Source organism: Jaculus jaculus, chromosome 6 (assembly GCF_020740685.1).
Source record: "Jaculus jaculus isolate mJacJac1 chromosome 6, mJacJac1.mat.Y.cur, whole genome shotgun sequence".
Lineage (NCBI taxonomy): Eukaryota > Metazoa > Chordata > Mammalia > Rodentia > Dipodidae > Jaculus > Jaculus jaculus.
In genome coordinates, this window is record NC_059107.1 from 35,774,654 (window position 1) to 35,794,920 (window position 20,267).

At 47.0% G+C, this 20,267-nt stretch overlaps 1 protein-coding gene across 6 annotated transcripts in view; it reads right to left on the reverse strand.

Moving 5' to 3' along the window:
- Nucleotides 1–20,267, reverse strand: part of Mcc (MCC regulator of WNT signaling pathway) — a 274,857-nt gene that overhangs the window by 61,339 nt on the left and 193,251 nt on the right. For all 6 annotated transcript variants that reach the window (XM_004665096.2, XM_045151945.1, XM_045151948.1 and 3 more), the window contains exons 4-6: nucleotides 19,877–20,019; nucleotides 5,154–5,317; nucleotides 2,543–2,749 (exon numbers count right to left, since the gene is read on the reverse strand). In XM_004665096.2, coding sequence (XP_004665153.1) covers nucleotides 2,543–2,749; nucleotides 5,154–5,317; nucleotides 19,877–20,019 — 514 coding nt within the window. The remainder of the gene's footprint in view (nucleotides 1–2,542; nucleotides 2,750–5,153; nucleotides 5,318–19,876; nucleotides 20,020–20,267) is intronic.

Here is a 20,267-nt window from a genome sequence, read left to right on the forward strand (position 1 = left end):
GCTAGATGCACATGGGCACACACACACATGCACACATACACACACTCATCCATTCTCATTCTCTTTCTCTCTCTTTCTGTGTCTCCTTATCTCTCTGCTTGCAAGTAAATGATATTTTTTAAAACGTGCTGGTTTGCAAAGCCTGTTGTCCCAGGTTCAATTCCCTAGTCAACCACATAAAGTCAAATGCACAAAGTGGTGCATGTATCTGGAGTTCATTTGTAGTGGTTCATTCTTTCACTCTCATTCATTCATCTTCCCTCCCTCCCTCCTTTGAATTAAAAAAAGGTGCCTCTGGGAAAAAAAAAAAGCACAGAGATGAATTTTAAAAAGAAGAAATACGTTGGCAGAAATGTGTGTGCTTAGGTGTCCATGTGAGTGTGTGTGTACCCAATTATTCAATATCCATGTAAGAGATGTCCAAACACCTAAGGATTCTTATGAAAAAGAAGATGGTGCAAAGGTAAGCTTCCCATGACTCAACATGTAAATCTCAACTTCACCCACAACTACTACTAATTTGGGGGACATCTGCTAAGAGCCAGACACAGTGTGGTGATGTACAGGTATTATCTAATTTTCCTGTAGCAGGTATTATCATTATCTTCACTCTGTGATGAGGTAAAGCTGAGGCACAAAGAGGGCAGGTAACTTGCTAGAGACTCACCACACCTTTGTAGCCTTAGCAGTCTGGCCCAGGAGCCCTGGTACATGATGCGCACTTCTCCACAAGCTGCTCTTGAGGCCTCCAGAGTAAAAGACGACACTAGGGGTGAGGCTGAGGGGTTCTCATTTCTTACTACTTATAATCGAGGGTTCTCCTGCACTTTACTAACTTGAGTTAAAGAGGGAAATTTATTCTAAGCCACAATGCATAATTACACTTAAGGCCAACACTTCCTTCACAAAACATGCACAATGAGAAATGTAAGTGCACCCCTAATTAGGGCATTAGTCATGAAGAGTGGGGAGTGTGCCCCAGGAAATTACAGGTGGTGCAGGCTTTCTCACGTGCTCCAGATAAAGGTTTTGCTGACTGGCTGACTTGCACCTGCTGATGCAAGGGTGGAGAACAGTTCCCCACACAGCGCGGGGCTGAGGAAGTGATTACCAATGTGAGTGAGCACAGACAGAGGGAGGAGTACTGGCTCTTTAGTGATGATATTAGCCACAAAGGAGAGGCAGAGTGGGCAACGCTTAAAAATAGTAACTTCTGCCTGGCATGGTGGCGCGTGCCTTTAATCCCAGCACTCGGGAGGCAGAAGCAGGTGGATCGCCGTGAGTTCGAGGCCATCCTGAGACTCCATAGTGAGTTCCAGGTCAGCCTGGACTAGAGTGAGACCCTACCTCAAAATACCAAAAAAAAAAAAAAAAAAGTAACTTCTTACATATCCATAATTTGTGGAAGCTGAGAATACTTGCATTGGAGTTAAAAACAGTGATGGGTGTTAGAGAGATGGCTTAGTGGTTAAGGCACTTGCTTAGGAAGCCTAAGGACTCAGACTCAATTCCCCATTCCCCAAGTAAGCCAGATGCACAAGGTGGTGCATGTGCCTGGAATTTGTCTGCAGTGGCTGGAGGCCCTGGCACGCCCATTCTCTATCTGCCCCTCCCCAAATAAATAAATAGAAAAACAGCAATGTGTGCACACGGAGCTTATGGAAGAACAAGTTACTTCCTGAAACAGTCTATAAATTAGGAAGAAACAGCAAATGCTGAAGGCCCATGGGAGCTATAAGATGTTTTCCCTCTAAGTAAAGTTCATATGCAAAAGTACAAGTCCAAGAGCACACCTAGGAGGCGACACAGTGACGTTCCAACAGAGGTTCTGATACAGGATCCATCACCTAACCACTCAGTCCAACCACAGATCAAATTCACAATCGAACAAAAAACACCTTATGGGTCCCCTGGGGGAGGGACCCGAACCTTGGAGAAGCTGAGGGCTTTAACAGCTCTGCAAACATTTCAGCGCTGAAACATCAGTGTCTTCAGTAACGGAGGCAGTTCTCTCTCCCCCATAGATCCACATACCCACCACACACATACATTGTATAAACACACAAGTATACAGATGTACCTATACACATAGATGGTTATTTTGACTTTAGTAAGACTAAGTAGAAGAGATGAGATTTTACATTAGATTCAATATAAATAGGTGAGAACAGAGAGTATAGAGTTAACGCAAATTGGAAGCACTAAAAGAAGGAAATTCTATTTTTGTCAACTATAAAAATCTCATTAGACTATCTTAAAAAAAGAACATTTTAATTGAGCTAGGGGAAGCCCTGCATCCCAATGGAATAGTCTGAGACTCACAGCCCTGACACGGTTTTATCATCCACTTAGATTTAGGATTCCCGAGAAAAGCGTGTTTTCAAACTTTGCCTCCACATCTTGGTGATTTCTGAACTGCCTTGAGGAATGACTTCCCACAGCTCGGGGCTGGTGACTGCCAACACTGCGATTTCACACAGCTCGGGGCCTGCGCTTGGCACCGTCTGCCCGTCTCCCTCACCCAGGGTTGGCCCGTGCTCACCCTCCTCCGGAGCCGGTCGCGCTCCTCGCGGATGGCATTCATGGTGGCCTTGGTGCGGTTCAGTTCCTCCTCTTTGCTGCACAGCATGGCGGTCAGGCTTTCATTCTCTTCCCGGAGCCCAGCCAGCTCCTTCTCCCACCGGGACCGCTCCTCAGCCAGGTTGGGATAAAGGTCTCGGCCGAGCACCCCCTCAATCTCCTCAACTGTCTGCCAAAAAGAGCCACGGAGCAGAGCCATGTTAGATTCCTTGGAGAAGGGGGACAGCGAGGCAGAGGTCTGGGAAGGGGCACGTGGACACTGACGTGTGAGCTCTCGAGACCAAAACAAACAGCGGTGACCCTAGATCCTCTTCTCTCCAGGTTTGCATGTGGCTCCTTCACCTGCCTGGAGAACTGTCCATGCTACCCAGTGGTGCCCACAGTAAGGGTGGGAGGGTCCCCTCCTAATGCTAAGTGTGTGTGTGTGTGTGTGTGTGTGTGTGTGTGTGTGTGTGTGTCCACAGCTGGGGAATGTGACCCTGATAACGCAGTGACTTGATGTTGCAAACTGTGCACAAAGTCTAATTGGAAGTTTCCTAAATTACCAGTCTCCCATGTGCCAGCTCAGCGGGAAGATGGCCACATCATCCTTTCCCGCTCTCAGGGCCACATCGGGATTCAGATGGTATCAATGAGGCTCAGGCCCAGGATGGCAAAGACAAAAATAAAGCTGGGTGACACAGAAAATCAGCAGCTCACTGTGGAGGTTTCTCAGACAGCAGGGATTTCATTAATAAGATGGCTACAAGCTAAAACGAGGAGACTCAATCAGATTTGGAGAGTTCAGAAAGATTCATTTTGAGGAGGACAAATTGGGAAGAAGAGGGGGCTCAGCAAGAGTGAGGGGGGGTCAAAAGAGGGTAACAGAGTGAATATGATCAAAATACATTTTATGTATGCATGAAACTGTCACAAAATTAAAAAGAAGGGCTGGGGAGATGGCTCAGCAGTTAATGGCACTTTCTTGCAAAGACTGTTGGCCTGAGTTTGATTCTCCGCTACATATGTGAAGCCAGATGCACAAAATGGTGCATGCATCTCTGTCTTTCTAATAAATAAATAAAAATTAAAAAGGAATAGTTCATTTTAAACATACTAGTAAATAAAGAAAGATTCATAAGCTGCGAAAAACTTATTCTGCTTACTCTTAGGAGCCCTTCATGTGTTTTTTTCCCTTTGTAAAAGGAAGCAAAATCCAACTAATTGTTAAGTTTTTATTTGTGTGTGTATGTGTGCATGTGTGTGTGAATGCGCGTGCTAGGCAGGGCTTCTTGCTGCTGGAAACACATGTCCCTTTTTGGAAGTGACTAACACCTCTGCTGAGAATTGAGCCTGATCTGATAGGCTTTGTAAAGCGAGCACCTTTAACCACTGGGCTGATCTCCCCAGCTCATGCCAACTTCTTTCCACACAGAGGGGAATTACTGTGCTGAAGTAGAAGGTAGTATGGGGATGTGACAGGAAACAGAAGGTCTCAAAGACTAGAAGCAGCAGCAAGCCACTCCCAAAGGCTCACGCCAGCTCCCCAGGGAAGACAGGCACCCCACATCGCTGCCTCTCCCTAAGCAGGGCTGCCCTTCAAATCCAAGCTTCTTATGCTAGCTGACTCTACTTCAGGCTATGCTTTGTCCCTTGATGAATGGCAGAAGTTCCTGTCCTCTTCTCTCCTCCCCAATGCCAAGGATGGGACAAAGCACTCAAGTTGGCATCACAAACCAACCTCGGGAGATTCCACAGAAAGAAGCACCCATCTCCTCACCCCAAACCCGTGACCTAGCTCTGCCGCTGAGGTGACTTTTTAAAGATGCCGAGGCCACTGTGATATAGCTACAGATCATGACTCACTTGGAAGTGCCGCACCCTCTTGGGAAACCCAGGATTCTTACTGACAGAAACTTGGGTCTACATTGTCCCTTTTGCATAAGCTCCTCCAAGACTTTGAAGTCTAGATTGCACAGCCTGGGTCACTAAGCCACAGTGAAGTAACAGAAAGATACCTGAGGCCCAAGATCAACAGGCCTTGGTCTTCCCATTGTTCACAGTGAGATTGTGCCCATGTAGTGAATTCCTCTCAGCTTGGTCCTTTCTCAGCAGTAAGAGGAAAACATGTCAGAGGTGTGGCTGACACCCAGCTGCCTTGACTGGCATGAGATGATCCAGCAGGCCTTTAGTCTTCCCATTTGTTAGTAACATGGATTGATGCCCACATCATATTCTAGAAGCATTAAAGCTCTGATAAAACTTCCAAGGTTAACTTGCAACTTGAATACTATGGTGAACCACACTAAAATAACATGGTTTCATACAAGTAATCTGATGGTTTCATGTAAACTGTCCTCTTTACCACAAAGCCTGTGATCCTGGCTGCTCACAGAATGCCTTTTATCTGAAGTCATTCATTCCAACAAAAATGTATAAGGCTCCTGCTTGTAGCTGGGGGCCCAATGAGCTTGTATGGCTTTGAATCCCTACCTAATAAGAGGTCTTTGAGAAAACCAGACTTCAAGAGAGGGGTCTTGACTACTCCCCTCCCATAACACCAGAGCGCTGGGCAGAGGGAGAGGGTGGTCCACCTTAATAGCCAAGTCACAGTGCTCGCTGGCTGTGGTAAGCTGCTCGATGTGTCTGTCCACCTCAGCCACAGAGAGGCTACAGCTGCTTTTCTTCCTGCCGCAGACGACACTCTCCAGACCCGTCAGAACCCTCTGCAGCTCCGAGTTCAGGTCACTGCAGTTATCTGTGAGGGGTGAAGACAACACACGTTAAGCCGGCAGGTAGGCAGTGAAGTCGCTCCATTTCCTTCTCCAGGAAGAAGCCACCCGGAGCAGTAGAAGGGTAACGGAGCCTGACGTTTCTGTGTTCAGCATTGCTCAGCCTCATCTCCGACACGTGCGGCTGTTTATGAGTGAGTTTCAGACCCTGGCAACTTCCTAGATGGCTACACCCACCCTGAATTCTCTTGCCTTTCACTCAAAGGCAAGTACATCTTGAAGTTTCCCAAATGACAAAGTGCCCTGGCAGGGACCTTCAAAAGCCTCTGGCCCAGCCCAGCTCAGCCATTCAGACCCATAGTGACTCCAGGTTCTGGAAAGATCTCATAGCTTCACTACACAAACAAGTCTCAGAATGATGAGAGCTTTAGGCAGTTAAAACAAACTGTAAGAGACTGCTCTTGCCCTCAGAGAGCTTAAAAACATGTGCCTTCTTTGCAATTTAATCCATTTTCTTCTATGCATCAAGAGGAACTTCTAAACAGACCCCATACTCTTCCCCATGTAAATGTGAGCGATTGTCCCACTTTCACCTTAAGCAATCTCAGTTACGACTCACGTCTACCTATCCAGTGTCTGGTTAGGGAAAGAAATTTAATTATAGTAATGCCCTGAATTAGACACATGTTCAAAGATAAATGAGTTGGGGGAAAATCCCTTTTTAAAAAAAAATGCAAACATCCTTCACCTGTTATTTTGAATTTTATCACCACGCATGCCATTCAATTACTGTAGCGAGACAGGATATGTATGGGTGATACTGCATCTCCCAAGGTCCAGCCTTCTCCTAACTCCAGCTGTTTCCTGCACAGGAGAAGCTGCTGCCTTCGCAATTTCCCTTTTACCGCATGTTCCACGTGCCAAAAAGGTCGACTGTGTATGGTGCTAACCTTTGAAATTCATTTTTTTTAAAATCTTCGCACTATGGTAATCAGATTTCTCAGAATACTTCAGTCAACCTCACTGAGTTGTTTTTATATCTATTCATTTGCCAAATCTCAAGGGAAAACTAGCCTGAGGCGTTCACTCCAACTAAAATACACAATTGTTCCACCTCCTTCTCAAACCTGCTCCTCTCCCGTCTCAGTGACACAGGTGGGCTCTGAGGTATCTGATCCATTGTGTGGCTACCACCTCCCAAACTCACCCCCAAACTGACCTTTCTCCTCGGCTGACCAAATCCACTGATACCACCCAGCTCCAGGCCGCCATCACCTCCAGGGGGCGCTCCAACAACCTCCTACCTGTACTGCAGCCAAAGAATGCCTCTCAGAGACATGAACCAGATCCTGTTGCTTTTCCAGCACAAACTGCCGGATGGCTTCCTCCCCACCGGTCAACTAAGGTCCAAGTTCCTTACCAGGCTCTGAAAGCATCAGCATGGCCAAGACTCATGTCCTTGACCCAGGGTGCACTGTGGAACTCTCTCGGGAGCTTTTATAAAATGCCCATGTCCCAGCCCACACCCAAGACCAATTAAAACACAATTTCTAGAGGTGGGGCCTAGACAGTGGAAATCTTTTTTTAGTTCCTTGGATAATTCTAGCATGCAGTCGGGTGAGAAGCACTGGTCTGGCCCTCATCTCTCCTCCTTCCCTCTGTTTTGTTCACACTCCTGGCTTTCCCTCTGTCCCTGGAACTCGCCAAACCCTTATCTGTCCAGGGGTTCCTCTTCCTGTGCCATTCCCTCAGCCTACACTGCTTTCCACTTACCAGACATCTCTACCCTCAAACGTCCGCACCAACCTCCTCCTACCTGTAGTGTGGAGCGCCACCTCCTACCCCTGTGTAGTCCCCATCCCATTATCCCATTTCCTTCACCATGATTATCACTATGTGACCTGACATGCGTCTGTCATCCTCCCCTCTAAAACATATGCACTGTGAAACAAGGGACCTTGATATTTCTTACCTCTGTGTCTAAACATGCAACAGTATAGGTGATCAAAAACAATTTTTTTTTTTTTTGGTTTTTCGAGATAGGGTCTCACACTGTAGCCCAGGCTGACCTGGAATTCATTATATAGTCTCAGGGTAGCATTGAACTCAGGGCAATCCTCCTTCCTCTGCCTCCTGAGTGCTAGGATTAAAGGTGTGCACCATTCATGCCTGGCTAAAATCAATTTTTCTCCTTTCTTTAGATGTAAGAGTGTGTGTAGAGGTCGGGGGGGTGGGGGTGGGGCTGCCCAAGGCCTCTTGTGACTACAAATAACTACCAGACATTTACACCACTTTTGGTCTTTTGGTGCCTGGCATACATGAGTGGTCTGGGAATTGAACCCTGGCTAGCAGGCTTTGCAAGCGATTTTAAGCACTGAGCCATCATCTCACCCCACCAAAAAAAAAAAAAAAAAAAATTTAGATTTTTTAAAATTTATTTGCAAGCAGAGAACAAGAGAGAAGAGAGCCAGAGAAAGAGAGAACAGGCACACCAGGGCCTCCAGCCACAGCAAACACACTCCAGATGCATGCACAACATGGGTGCCAGGAAACTGAGCCTAGGTTGTCAGGTTTTGAAGGCAAGTGCCTTAACTGCTGAGCCATCTCTTCAATGCCCCCCAAAAAAATTGTAAGTGAGTAAATATAAGCACTGTATCACTAAAATATCCATGTTGCAGTGTATTTTACACTGGGTATGTGCTGTTGCCCACAGGTGGGTGGGGCAGGAGAAAAATCATCACTGTGGAAGGTCCCCTAGACAAGGAAGGCACAAGAGCTCAGCACCAAAGTGAGACAAATAGACCCAGGTCCTGTCTCCTCACAGACCAGACTCTGAATGATGTCTCTCGTACCTGAAGCTGGAGTGGACACACATCTCCCAGTGATTGAGCTCTTACGAGCAGATTTAGGAAGAAAGAGGTGCCTATTCAACAGACTATAATGAGCTCATGAGCATCTTCAAAGCAGGGAGCCCCAGAAACACTTTTTTCGGTCATAGGAAGATGAAAGATCCCCCTCCCCCATAAGAAAGTACTGGTGAGGATGTGAAGAAAAGGGAATCCTCTGAACTGCTGGTGGGACTATTAAATGGTACAGTTGTGGAAACAGTGGTATTCCTGAAAAAGTCAGACGCATGGCTGAAGATGTAGCTTTATAACCGAGTTTGTGCTTATTAAGTGCCAAGCCCTAGGTTCAATCCTAACACTAGGAAAACCAAAAACAAAGTTAAATATAGCATTTTCATTTGATTCAGCCATTCTACTCCTAAGTACAAACCTGAAAGAACTGAAAGTAAGGACTTCAATGGACACTTCAATACAATATCATCATTCACATGGGTCTAAAGGTAGAAATAGCCCCCATGTTCACTGCCAAATTAATAAACTCAACATGAAACATACCTATAATGGAACATTAACCAGGTTTTTAAAAATATTTTATTTATTTGCAAGCAGAGATAGAGAAGAGAAAAATGGACGTACCAGAGCCTCCAACCATTGCAAACAAACTCCAGCTTGCACCACTTTGTGTATCTGGCTTTACATGGGTTCTGGGGAATTGAACTCAGGTTGCTAGACTTTGTAGGCAAACTCCTTAACTGCGGAACCATCTCTCCAGCCCATAACAGGTTTTGTTTGTTTGGTTTTTTTTGGTTTTTCAAGGTAGGGTTTTGCTCTATCCTGACCTGAAATTCACTATGTAGTCTCAGGGTGAACTCGAATTCACAGGGATCCTCCTACCTTTGCCTCCAGAGTGCTGGGGTTAAGGAATGCAGTACCATGCCTGGTGGATGACAGGTTTTTTGTTTTTGTTTTGGTTTTGGTTTTTCAAGGTAGGGTCTCACTCTAGCCCAGGCTGACCTGCAATTCACTATGACAGGTTCTTAGAAGGGAATGAAGTTTCTGTGACACAGGCAATGTGCATGAACCTAAAACCATTCCGCTAAGTGAAGTAAACCAGACACAAAAAGACAAAAACATGATCCTACTTTTCTGAGCTGTTCAGAATAGGCAAATTCATACAGAGGACAGAGACAGCAGGAATGGGATGGGCAGAACAGGATGTTACTGTCTAATGAGTACAGAGTTTGTGTTGGGAAGATGAAAAGGTTCTGAGGATAGAACATGATGACGGCTGCACAACCATGAATGCATCTAATGCCGCAGAACAGTTCACTTAAAAATGTTTACCATGGTAAATTTTATGTAATGTGCTATGATTTCACCACAACAAAAATAATAATTGTACTTCAGTGAGTAAACTGGGACCATAAAAGCAAACGGGCATCTACAAAATAGGAAACATCACCTTCAAGAATGGTGCTATATTCAGAGAGTGACTGGTAGCTAAGTATTTGGGAGGACAAGAGAACAGCAAAGCTACAGGGAGCCTCAAGAAAGGGCAGAAGTCAACTGCTGCTTCCAAGGGCTGCGGAGATGGCTCCACAGCAGTTAAGGTCAGCTGACCCAAGTTTGATTCCCCAGCACCACATACAGCTAGATGCGTAAAGTGGGTCATGAGGGCGGGAGAGATAGCTTAGCGGTTAAGCGCTTGCCTGTGAAGCCTAAGGACCCGATTCGAGGCTCGATTCCCCAGGACCCACGTTAGCCAGATGTACAAGGGGGCGCACGTGTCTGGAGTTCATTTGCAGTGGCTGGAGGACCTGGCGCGCCCATTCTCTTTTTCTTTCTTTCCCTGTCTGTCACTCTCAAATAAATAAATAAAAATAAAAAAAAAATTAAGTGTGGCACAAGTATCTGATGTGCTTCTGCAGTGGCAAGAGACCTTGGCGGTACACATGCACATATGTATGTATACATAGATGCATACATACAAACATACAGCCCTCTAGCCTGCAGGAACTTGAATGAAGGACAGCACAGAGACTCACCCACTCCCCCCTCAGCTATGCTTTCCTTATATTAATTCAGAAGGTGCTGGCTCTGCTCTACCTTTTTTTATTAAAAAAAATTTATTTGATTTTATACATATAAGACAGTGCAGGAGTATGTGCCAGGGCCTCCAGCTGCTATAAACAAAGTCTAAACACATGTGCCACCTTGTGCATCTGGCTTATGTGGGTCCTGGGGAGTTGAACATGGGACCTTTGGCTTTGCAGGCAAGCATCTCAACCACTAAGCCCTTTCTCCAGCCCCATCTGCTCTACCTTTGTTTGACAGAGAAGAGGCCCCCAGCATCAAATACATGCAGCTTTAACAGTTTATTTATTTATGTCATGCCACTTTGTCATGAAAAATTAGAGGCAGATTTTCTCAAACCCCTACAAATAAAGGAGTAACATAGCTAGTGGGACATTGGAAGGCTCTGGAATCAAATGGAAACCAGTGGGTCTGAGACTAACTCCTATTTAGCCCTGAGCTTTCTGGCAGCAACAGAAAAAGTGAATTATCTCTTGTCAGAAGCAAGGAAGGATTCCAGTTTCCCAAGAGAGACCATGTGTCTTTGGCAGTGGATGCTACAAGAATGTGGGTACAAAGGACTTCACACGTGGCATGAGGAGATGTGATTGCCAATCTCCTCAGTCAGTTTCACACATACACAGATCTCATACGTTTCTTCTCACACTAACCTTTAATGCACAGAGAGTTTTGGGAAGATCTAAACTCAGATAATCCAGGCATTAGATGACTTTAGTTGTCTAATTTGCTGTAGAGATGAAACAGGGCAGAGAAGAAAAACTGGAACAAAAAAACCTCTTCTCTGACCAGAGGATGCAAATGAGGCATCTGTGGCCAAAGATGTGTCTGCTCACCTGGCAAGCCTGTCGGGTCTGGAACACCTCTTTATGGTTAAAAGTGGATTGTGATGAATTGTCACCATTTAAAAAGCATTAAGATTGGTAGTTATTCCTATAAAATTAGAGGGCCTGGCTGTGCCAGACCCAGCACAACAGCCTGTCAACAGCCCACAGCTGACTCTCTGGGTCCAGTGTGCCCATGGTATATATGGAGCCATACATGCACGGCTGGCTGCTTCCCACTTCTATTGGGGTCTCAAGCTCACCCTGTGTTTTGTTAAAGTTTTCTCAACCAGACTTTTGATAATTGCTAGAGAACAGATAGCTCGGGTTATATTTTCCTGAGAATTTAGGGCCTGAGATGGTTGCGTCGCTGCTTAAGAGGACAGCCTTGTCACTCGGAAATCTGGAAAGGAAGGAAGGACATTCGCAGACTTGTCAACTCAAAGAGCCTCACCAGTACACTTGCCTGTTTAAATAGCCTAGTGGATGAATATCGCTCTCTTTCTCTCTCTCTCTTTCCTCCCTCCCCAACCCCCAACCAAACATGCCTATGCCCAGTGTTGACAAGAGAACATGCCAACCAGAATTGGCTCATTTTAAATAAGCCATGTTAAAAACTGCTGCCTTTCCTAAACCTCTGGAAAATTCTTACTGAAACGCAAGTCTAGCTCCATGGGCTGAATGTTAAAAACACTCTCGTAGTCCACCTGGCTCTGAAAGGTTTCTTCTTTATACACATGAACCTGCTCCAAAATATTATTCCAGATTCACAAGTAAGTGCTTCTGAGGCATGGTGCTTGCCTCACAGAGGTCAGATATTTACTTAGGAAACCCCCTTTTGCTATTTCCTTCAAGTTTTGGGCTTTTTAAGATGCATGTGTACATGTGTATGGGCACCCCAGGGTCTTTTGTTACTGCAAATGAACGGCAGATGTTTGCACCACTTTTTAGGTCTGCCTTATGTTGGTGGCTTGGAAATTGAACCCAGGCCAGCAGGCTTTGCAAGAGACCACCTTTAACCACTGAGCAATCTCCCAAGTGCTGGATTAAAGGCACATGCCACCAAGCTTGGCTCATTTTTATTTATTTTTTAAAAGTATTTGTTTGAGGCCTGGTATAATGGCGCAGGGAGGCAGAGGTAGGAGGATCACCATGATTACAAGGCCACCCTGAGACTACATAGTGAATTCCAGGTCAGACTGAGCTACAGTGAGACCCTACCTTGAAAAACCAAGAGGGAGGGAGGGAGGGAGAGAGGAAGAGAGGAAGGGAGGGAGGGAGGGAGGGAGGGAGGGAGGGAGGGAGGGAGGGAGGGAGGGAATGAGGGAGGGAGAATGGAAGGACAACAAGTGTGTCAGGGCCTCATATCACTGCAAATAAGCTCCAGATATATGTATGAAATATAAAGTTTTATGTGGGTCCTGGGGAATTGAACCAGGGCCAACAGCCTTTGCAAACAAGTGTCTTTAACCACTGAGCAATAACCTCAACCCTACAGGTCTTTTTAAAGCTTTGTCTTGAAATCCCATTACCAGGAGGCAGCATCATCCCTAGAAGGCTGGCCCTGCAAGCTGAGCTGCCCCTCGTTCAGCAATGTGTTCTGGAGACTCAGGCACGGAGCAGGCAGTGGAGAAACGCTAGGTAAGTTCAAAGCGTGAAGGCAACAGAAGACGTTTTATATGCCAAGTTTTAAAAGTACTGAGTTTTTATTGCCTGCTTGCTAAGTATCACCAAATGACCCATTGCACCTTGCTCAAATGGAAGAAAGCCTTCCATCAGGATTCCTAAAGTGGGAAGCTTGGTGAGGCAGAAGATAATTAGCCACAGGGAATGGAAGTCGAGCTAAGAGAAGAAGTGGCTACAGGCTTGCTACAAGGTGGGAGGTAGCAGGACTGGCCCTTGACCATGCATTGGGTGGCTTCTGAGGGCCAACACGTGTCACCCATCTCTGTTCTGATGGGCTCTACATCATCCCTTGGCAGAGCACATTCAAGCAGATGGAATTGGGGCTGGGGATGCAGTTTAGCATGTGGACAACCATGAATTCCAGCCTTGGCACCACAAAGACAAAACAAACACAAAAGTTAGTTAGAAAGAACTAAAGGATTTTTTGTTTGTTTGTTTTTAAAGCATCAACATAGACTTTTCTGCGAAAAGGCAAATTCAGACCCCACAGAGATCTGAGGCTGAAGCCAGGAGGGTTTTCTTCTCAGCAGACCTGACCTGTGCAGTCTGCTCGCAGCAAGCTGCCCACCTCGGGGAATAAACACATATTGAGCACAACAGAAAAAGATAAAACAGACTTCCAGGGAGAAGATAAAGGGCCTGACAGAAAAGGAGAAAGTATCCCCAGAGATGTAAGCACCCCCCAACACTCCGCCCCAAGGCCTGTGTCTATCTAAGGCAAGAGGGTTTGCAAGAAACATGTCCTGATGCCGACAGACAAGCTGACATTAGGGACACCTCACTACAACAGGATGAGATGATAAGGAAATGTCACCAGTGAATTTTCTTGTTTAACAAGGGGAGAGGATGGGGAGCTGGCTCAGTGTTTAAAGGTGTTGCTTATAAAGACTGTCTATCCAGGTTTAATTCCCAACACCCACATAAGCCCATGTAAAGGCAGACCCAAAGTGGCATATGCATCTGACATTCCCTTGTAGTAGAAGACCCTGATACATGTCTGTAATGTGTGTGTGTACACACAAAACACACACACACACACACACACACACACTTTAAAAGTTCAAGTCTGATAAGAAAATAATCAGGCCATTTAGAGTAAGGGGTGTGCATGTTACTATTACGCTGGCCTACTCAAAAATGTTAGCATCCTGGTAGCTGGTTCCTCAAAGCTTCCATGTCAGATTACAAACACTCTATTATCATTATCATTTTATTTATGTGTCACGTGGGTGTGTATGGGCATCCATGTCCGAGGCACTTTGGGAGGTTTTCCCTCTTTCCACCTTTGAGACAGGTGTTTGTTTGTTTGTTTGTTTGTTGTTGTTGTTTTTGTGGCTGGGTACGTACAGATACCCACAAGTTTCTAGATTCACCCAGCTCTGCCTCCCATGTGTAGGCACATTTGGATTATGGATGTGTGGGTTACTGTCCAGCTTTACATGGATGCTGGGGGAATTGAACTCAGGCTGGTGGACTTGCAAGCAAGTGCCTTAGCAGCTGAGCCATCTCCCCAGCCTCAGTCTGATTCTTAAAATTTCTATACCGGGGCAGAACTGGTGACCCACCTGTTTAGTTCCCAGTAAACAAAAGTGTTCTGCTGAGGAGCCATATGGGCTTTGTAAAGGCTTCTCTCATCTGTAGAAGTGTGTCTTTTGGAAGCGGCAGGCTGCCTCCCCCTGTGTTGATCCCCTCTCTTCCCGCTTTGAATGGCTCTTTGACACTTGAAACATTTTTTCCTGGAGCCATTAGGCCTCATCAGCCACTAAGCCAAGAAAACCTGGCTTTAGCGTTCAACATATTTTATGGTCATGGCCATGCCAAAAAGCCAGGCTCCATGTGTAAATTCTTCCTTGGCCATCGTCCACACACAGTTCATATGGAGGGAACTCCTATCTCTATGATCATACCAGCAAGCACGCTTCCTTTCGACCCTGTCAGATACAACACTTGGACATCGCCGAATTCCAGAAAGTAAACAGTTCTCCCGAAAACCCAGAACTCTCAAAGCGCTAATTCAAGCCGACGTAACCTGATGGGAGGTTCTGTTTGCTTTTCAAGCAGCGGCTTTGCTGTTCCATGACCAGAGCTCAGCAAGGAGCCAGCTGGAGAGGCGCCACGTGTGCGAGATGCGAAGCATGCACACGCAGCCATGCTCCACACCCACCACCACCCAGCCAGCTTCCCGGTCAATTACAAATGCTCCGTGCTCAGGCCAGGTGCAGGTGATCACACAGCAGCTCCCCAAAGGTCCTCCATCAGCACCAAAGACCTCAGAGGACAGCAGGAAGCACCCAATCAGCCACAGGCATATTGCACGGTGTCGAGAGAGGGGTGTGCAATGAGCAAATCCACTGACGTGAACATGGACATCAAGAAAACCTCTGGGCCGCATGGACGTCTCTGGATATGGCCACCGTGCTCAAAACTCAGGGCCTCCTTTATCTGGATTACTGTATAGCCAGCAAACTGGTCTCTATTTATTACTATTTATGCCTATATACTAATGCCACTCTCACCTTTAGCTAGTCTTCTCTTTTTAGATGATGGTGACCTTTGGGGTGACTCAGTAAAAGGCTAGGGAGATTTCTCAGCAATCAAAGGTACTCGCTTGCAAAGTACGATGGCCAAGGTGTGACTCCCCCAAACCCACATAAGGCCAGATGCACAAAGTGTGCATGTGTCTGGAGTTCATTTACCATGGCAAGAGGTTCTAGTGTACCCATTCTCTTTCTTTCTCCTTGCAATTAGTAAAACAAATCAAACAAATAAAAAAACACAACTTTTTTTTTTTTAAAGAAAACTCACTAAAGTGCCGAGAAATAACAACAGAGTATTCAGCACCAAGTGAGACATGAGACATCTCTGTCACATCTCCAAGGCTCGGGGACTATTACAGAAGAGATGGAGGAAAGAATGTGAAAGCCAAAGGAAGGGGAGGAATGCTTTGCAACACTGTCTTCCAGACACAAAGTGGTGTGGCACTCGTGGCCTCACCATGGCTGATGCTACCTCCATATAAGCCCTGCATAATAGGAGGAGGGGGAACATGATGACATCAAAATAGGAGACAGACTAGCAGGAAAGAAGAAGGGGTTCAGTGCAGGGGGACTTGGGAGGAGTGGAAGGTGATCATGACTATGGTGTATTCAGGACCTCCTTCCAGGCGGTGGGTCACATGAGAGTAATGCACATCCATGTCTGTGCGGCAGACGAGCAGAGCATGGTGGCTGTCCCATGCAGCTGTGCTCTTAGCCACAGTGCTCTGCTAGGCTGAGGAAAGCAAAACTCTAAGGCACGAATCCCACCCTGGCTCTGTCTGTTTAATCACCTTTGTTTTCCAAACAACTCCGTGACAAGGTCTGAAAACGGGCAAGGCGCTCCATTACTGTGCCGGGCTGGGAAGATGGGCTAGTCGGTCAAGGGCTTGCCTCACAAGCATGGCAACCCGAGTTCCATCCCCAGAACCATAAAAGCTGGGTGCGGCAGGGTGGTGTGTGTCTGTAGTCTCAAGACTGGGGAGGCAGAGACAGGCCGATCTCTGGGGCTCACAGGCTAGACAGTCTAGCCTGCTTGGCGAGCTACAGGCCAGTGAGACCTTATCTCACAAAAAGGTGGGTGGTGTAGACCACCACCTGAGGTTGTCCTCTAGCCTACATGTACTGACCCACACACGAAAACACCCCCTCCCCACTGGCTCCCTCACACCTTCCTTCCTTCCTTCAACAACCTGGGTAAGCCAAGGAACTTTCGAAGTTGCTTAGTCACTCACCCAGGCTCAGGGACAGGGGACTGAAGGGGCTGCCAAGCTCTGGCAGGAGGGTTTTGCAAATAAAGAAAAGAGCTTGTGATGAGGTGACCAGCTGACTCTTCCTGTTATCTTTGCACATCGGCAAGCCCACTGCGGCAAACTGTGTGCAGAATCCAGCTTGAGGAAAACCTCTGGGTTCATAATGCAGGTTTGCAAATATAGCAACCACAATGAAATGGATGCTTTTTAATGATTTCCTATAATGGGATTTATATATGGAAGCTTTCCCCCCAGACTGAAGCAACTGACTTGGAAAATGGCAAAGTCACAAGGGCAGGCAGGCAGCCAGTTCCAACAGACAAGCACACTGACTGTACTCTATGCATTTGCCTGAATGAACCTCTCCAAGTTGTCCCCAAGTGCCTGCCCTTCTGTAGAGCCAACCCTCACTCACACCAGACCCACTTTCTCCGCATCACTCCCATTTAGTCCTCAAATGCCCACTCAGCAATGGCCTGTGGAAATGCCCTCCCAGGACCCCATCTTGCAGATTCTGACCCCACTTGTGGGTCTTTTTTTGTTGACTTGTCCACTTGTCCACATTCACCAAAGAACTACTAGATTGGGGGGGGGGCGCTGGGGAGATGGCTCAATAGTTAAAGGTGCCTGTTTGCAAAGCCCACCATTCTGGGTTTGACTGGCCAGTACCCATGGAAAGCCAGAGGCACAAATGGCATGTGTATCTGGAGTTTGGTTGCAGTGGAAAAAGATCCTGGCACACTCATTCTTTCTTCTCTTTCTCTCAAGTAAATAAAAATCTGTTAAAGAAAGAACTATTAGATTCAGGACCGCATCCACTGCTACTCTGGTATTTGAGCATGTCTTCTTCCCCCCCCCCCCCCCCCCCCGAGGTAGGATCTCACTCTAGCCCAGGCAAACCTGGAATTCACTATGGAGTCTCAGGGTGGCCTCAAACTCATGGCAATCCTCCTACCTCTGCCTCCCGAGTGTTGGGATTAAAGGCGTGCACCACCACGCCTGGCTTTGAGCATGTCTTTAGGCATAGTTAGATGGTCATACAAGGTCATGAAGTCCCTGCCAATATTCAGGTGGTCCACATTCGAGTGTGAAGCAGATAAAGCATAGTCATATGCAAAGAAGAAAAGCAAACACAGCGTTTCCTCAGGTCGAGCTTGGTGCCATGAAGGGAGTGGCAGCCCAAGAGGAGTGATGCTGCAGACAAGAGAAAGGGGCCAGAGGGGAGGGAGAGGGGGGAGGGGGAGGGGGGTCCCAGCGGCAGAAGCTGCCTGTGCACACCTTGCCCACAGAAGCTGGCCAGACTGAAGGAACAGTGAGGAAGAGAGTGTGGGGGCTGGAAGACAAACAGGGAGAGTGGGAGAGGGGAAAGGGTGGGCCAGGATGGCAGCAGGGGCTCCAGGCCCCAAAGGACCACGTGATGAGGAGCCTAGATAACAAGCACAGGCCTGAGAGAAGCGAGCGCATATCGACAGCCATCCAATTGCAGTCTGTGTCCCATATCCCAAGGACCCAGTACAGCACCCGGTGACCTTGCTTACTAGAGAATAAAGACTCGTCTGGGTGGGCAGGGAACATGTGCCCACACTGGGCAAAGGTCACACCCCTACAGAGCTCAGTCTTGCTAGGAAAGACCCTACCAGCAGTACAATTAACATACATTTTAAAATGAGGGATGGGATGGAGAGAAAGCATTTGAGGTGAGTGATTAGGGAAAATGCCCCATCTCACAGATCTGCAGCTGCGGCCTCCTGCCATGGGGAATCAGGGTGACAGATGCTATGTCGCGTCAGGGGCTCTAGGAAATCCCTCCGGAGAGCCTCCCACTCAAGTGGGTTTGTGCAGCTCCCAAACTTATTTAATCAGGGGACTCTGGCAGAGAATGGGTCGCCTATTAATTTCATAAAGCACAATTTGAGAGAAACAAATGGAGGGGGCCAGCGGAGGCTGACCTGCTGCGGCGGTAGGGAAATCGCTGGCCATTGGAACCTGTCTGGATGCAGCTCTAGAGATTTATGATGCTGGCATGAATTTAGCACATGAGACATTCGCCCATGGGCGGGCTAGTGGCAGATGGCTGCAGGCAGATGCCTGGCTTCAAATGCATTTGAGGGAGGTAACTTGGGTTCAAAACGAACTAACCTGAACCCAATACCAGGCCTTAACTAAGTAGGCCTGGGGGAGATAGACCATCACTCTTCAGCACATTTTTGTGTGGGGTAAGCTGGGATCAACCGAATCAGAATGCAGCTCTCAGTACAGATGTGGCTAGATCCATCTCACATCTCTTTCACAGCAATCCAGCCCCCTGGCCATTTCTTCCTGAAACCTTGTGCTGAGTCAAATTCCTCTTAGAGCACTTGGGCAGGTTTACCATTACACACAGATATGTAACAGTTGATTGAAATTTTGCTTCCAAACTAAATCTTAACAAGTACCATGAGAACCAATGAAGACCCTCCCTTCCAACTCGTCTCCCACCTTCCCTACGCCATGTGATTATTCCCAAAGACATGGCATGTCTCCCTCTTCTCACGTCATACCCCATCAACCACAGCAAAGGCTATTGCTGGATAACCTTAACCACCTTGACCCCAGTCTCTCTCCAAACCCTCAGTGGGTTTCAACATTTTGACCGTTACCCACAGTGAAAAACACTTGCCGTACAACAAACGAGCGTCACAAGACAACACTGGTCCTCCAGTGCCTTCACCTCTAACCTACTCTGTGCTTCACATTAGTTCAAACACCAGTCATAGGTCCTGCTCTTCAGTTTTAAAACTCTGTAATGAATGATTCCACACGGCTGTTTGTCAGTGGCCCAAACACGATGGGACTGTTTCTCAACTCATTTCTCAACCAATCTTCCTCACCAAGAATATGATTATCTTCTTAGTCACTTCAGATCAACATGCTGAAGACATTTTGGATTCCTCCTTCTTACTCCACAGTTGCCAAAATTTACTGGGGTTCTTCCTACTCCAAAGCCCCAGCTTCCATTCCATCCTTTCCCCTCCCACCACCACGCCTCAGATAGGACTGTGCCTTGCAACACTCGCCACGGCCTTACAACCTGGCTTTTTGCTTCTAGAATCTCCAAGCAGGGACGACATGTTTGAGCCATAGTTGTATGAAGACAGAGAACTAACTCAGCTCTGTAGATCCATATGGACCAGTAAGATAGAGCGCAAGGGACTCAAGTAAATGTATCTCTTTATCCACTCACCAAATTCCCCGAAGAATTAAATGTTAACTGAAAACATTAACCGTTGATTTGTGTTTTTTAAGGTCCCTATTGCAACCCCGAAACCAAGCTCCGGCTTGGGGTAGAGGGTAGGTGCAAGGCAAACTCACCCATGTCAGCGGTGACCATGGTGGACTGGTTTTCGGGGATGGAGACGGAGTTCTGGTCCTGGTCCATGCTTCGAGCGTCCTCATTGACCTCGTGTTGGCTCTGGCTGAGCTCCGAGCGCAGCTCCGAGTACTCGTCTTCCTCCCTGGGCAAAAGGAGAGTCAACACGACTGGCAAAGGGCTTAAGATTTCTTCCTAGGGAATATGGGTTGGGGGGGTTGTTTTTGTTAGTATGTGTAATGTGGATTGTGTGTGGTGCGTATGGTATGGAGTGGTGCCCCATATGCTCACCTGCAGCAGGGGTCACTCACCTACAGTGTCTGGAGTGGACTACTGGGTGTCCCACGCCACCTTACTTCTGTCCAGTCTTGTTTTTAGCCAGAGTCCCTTTAC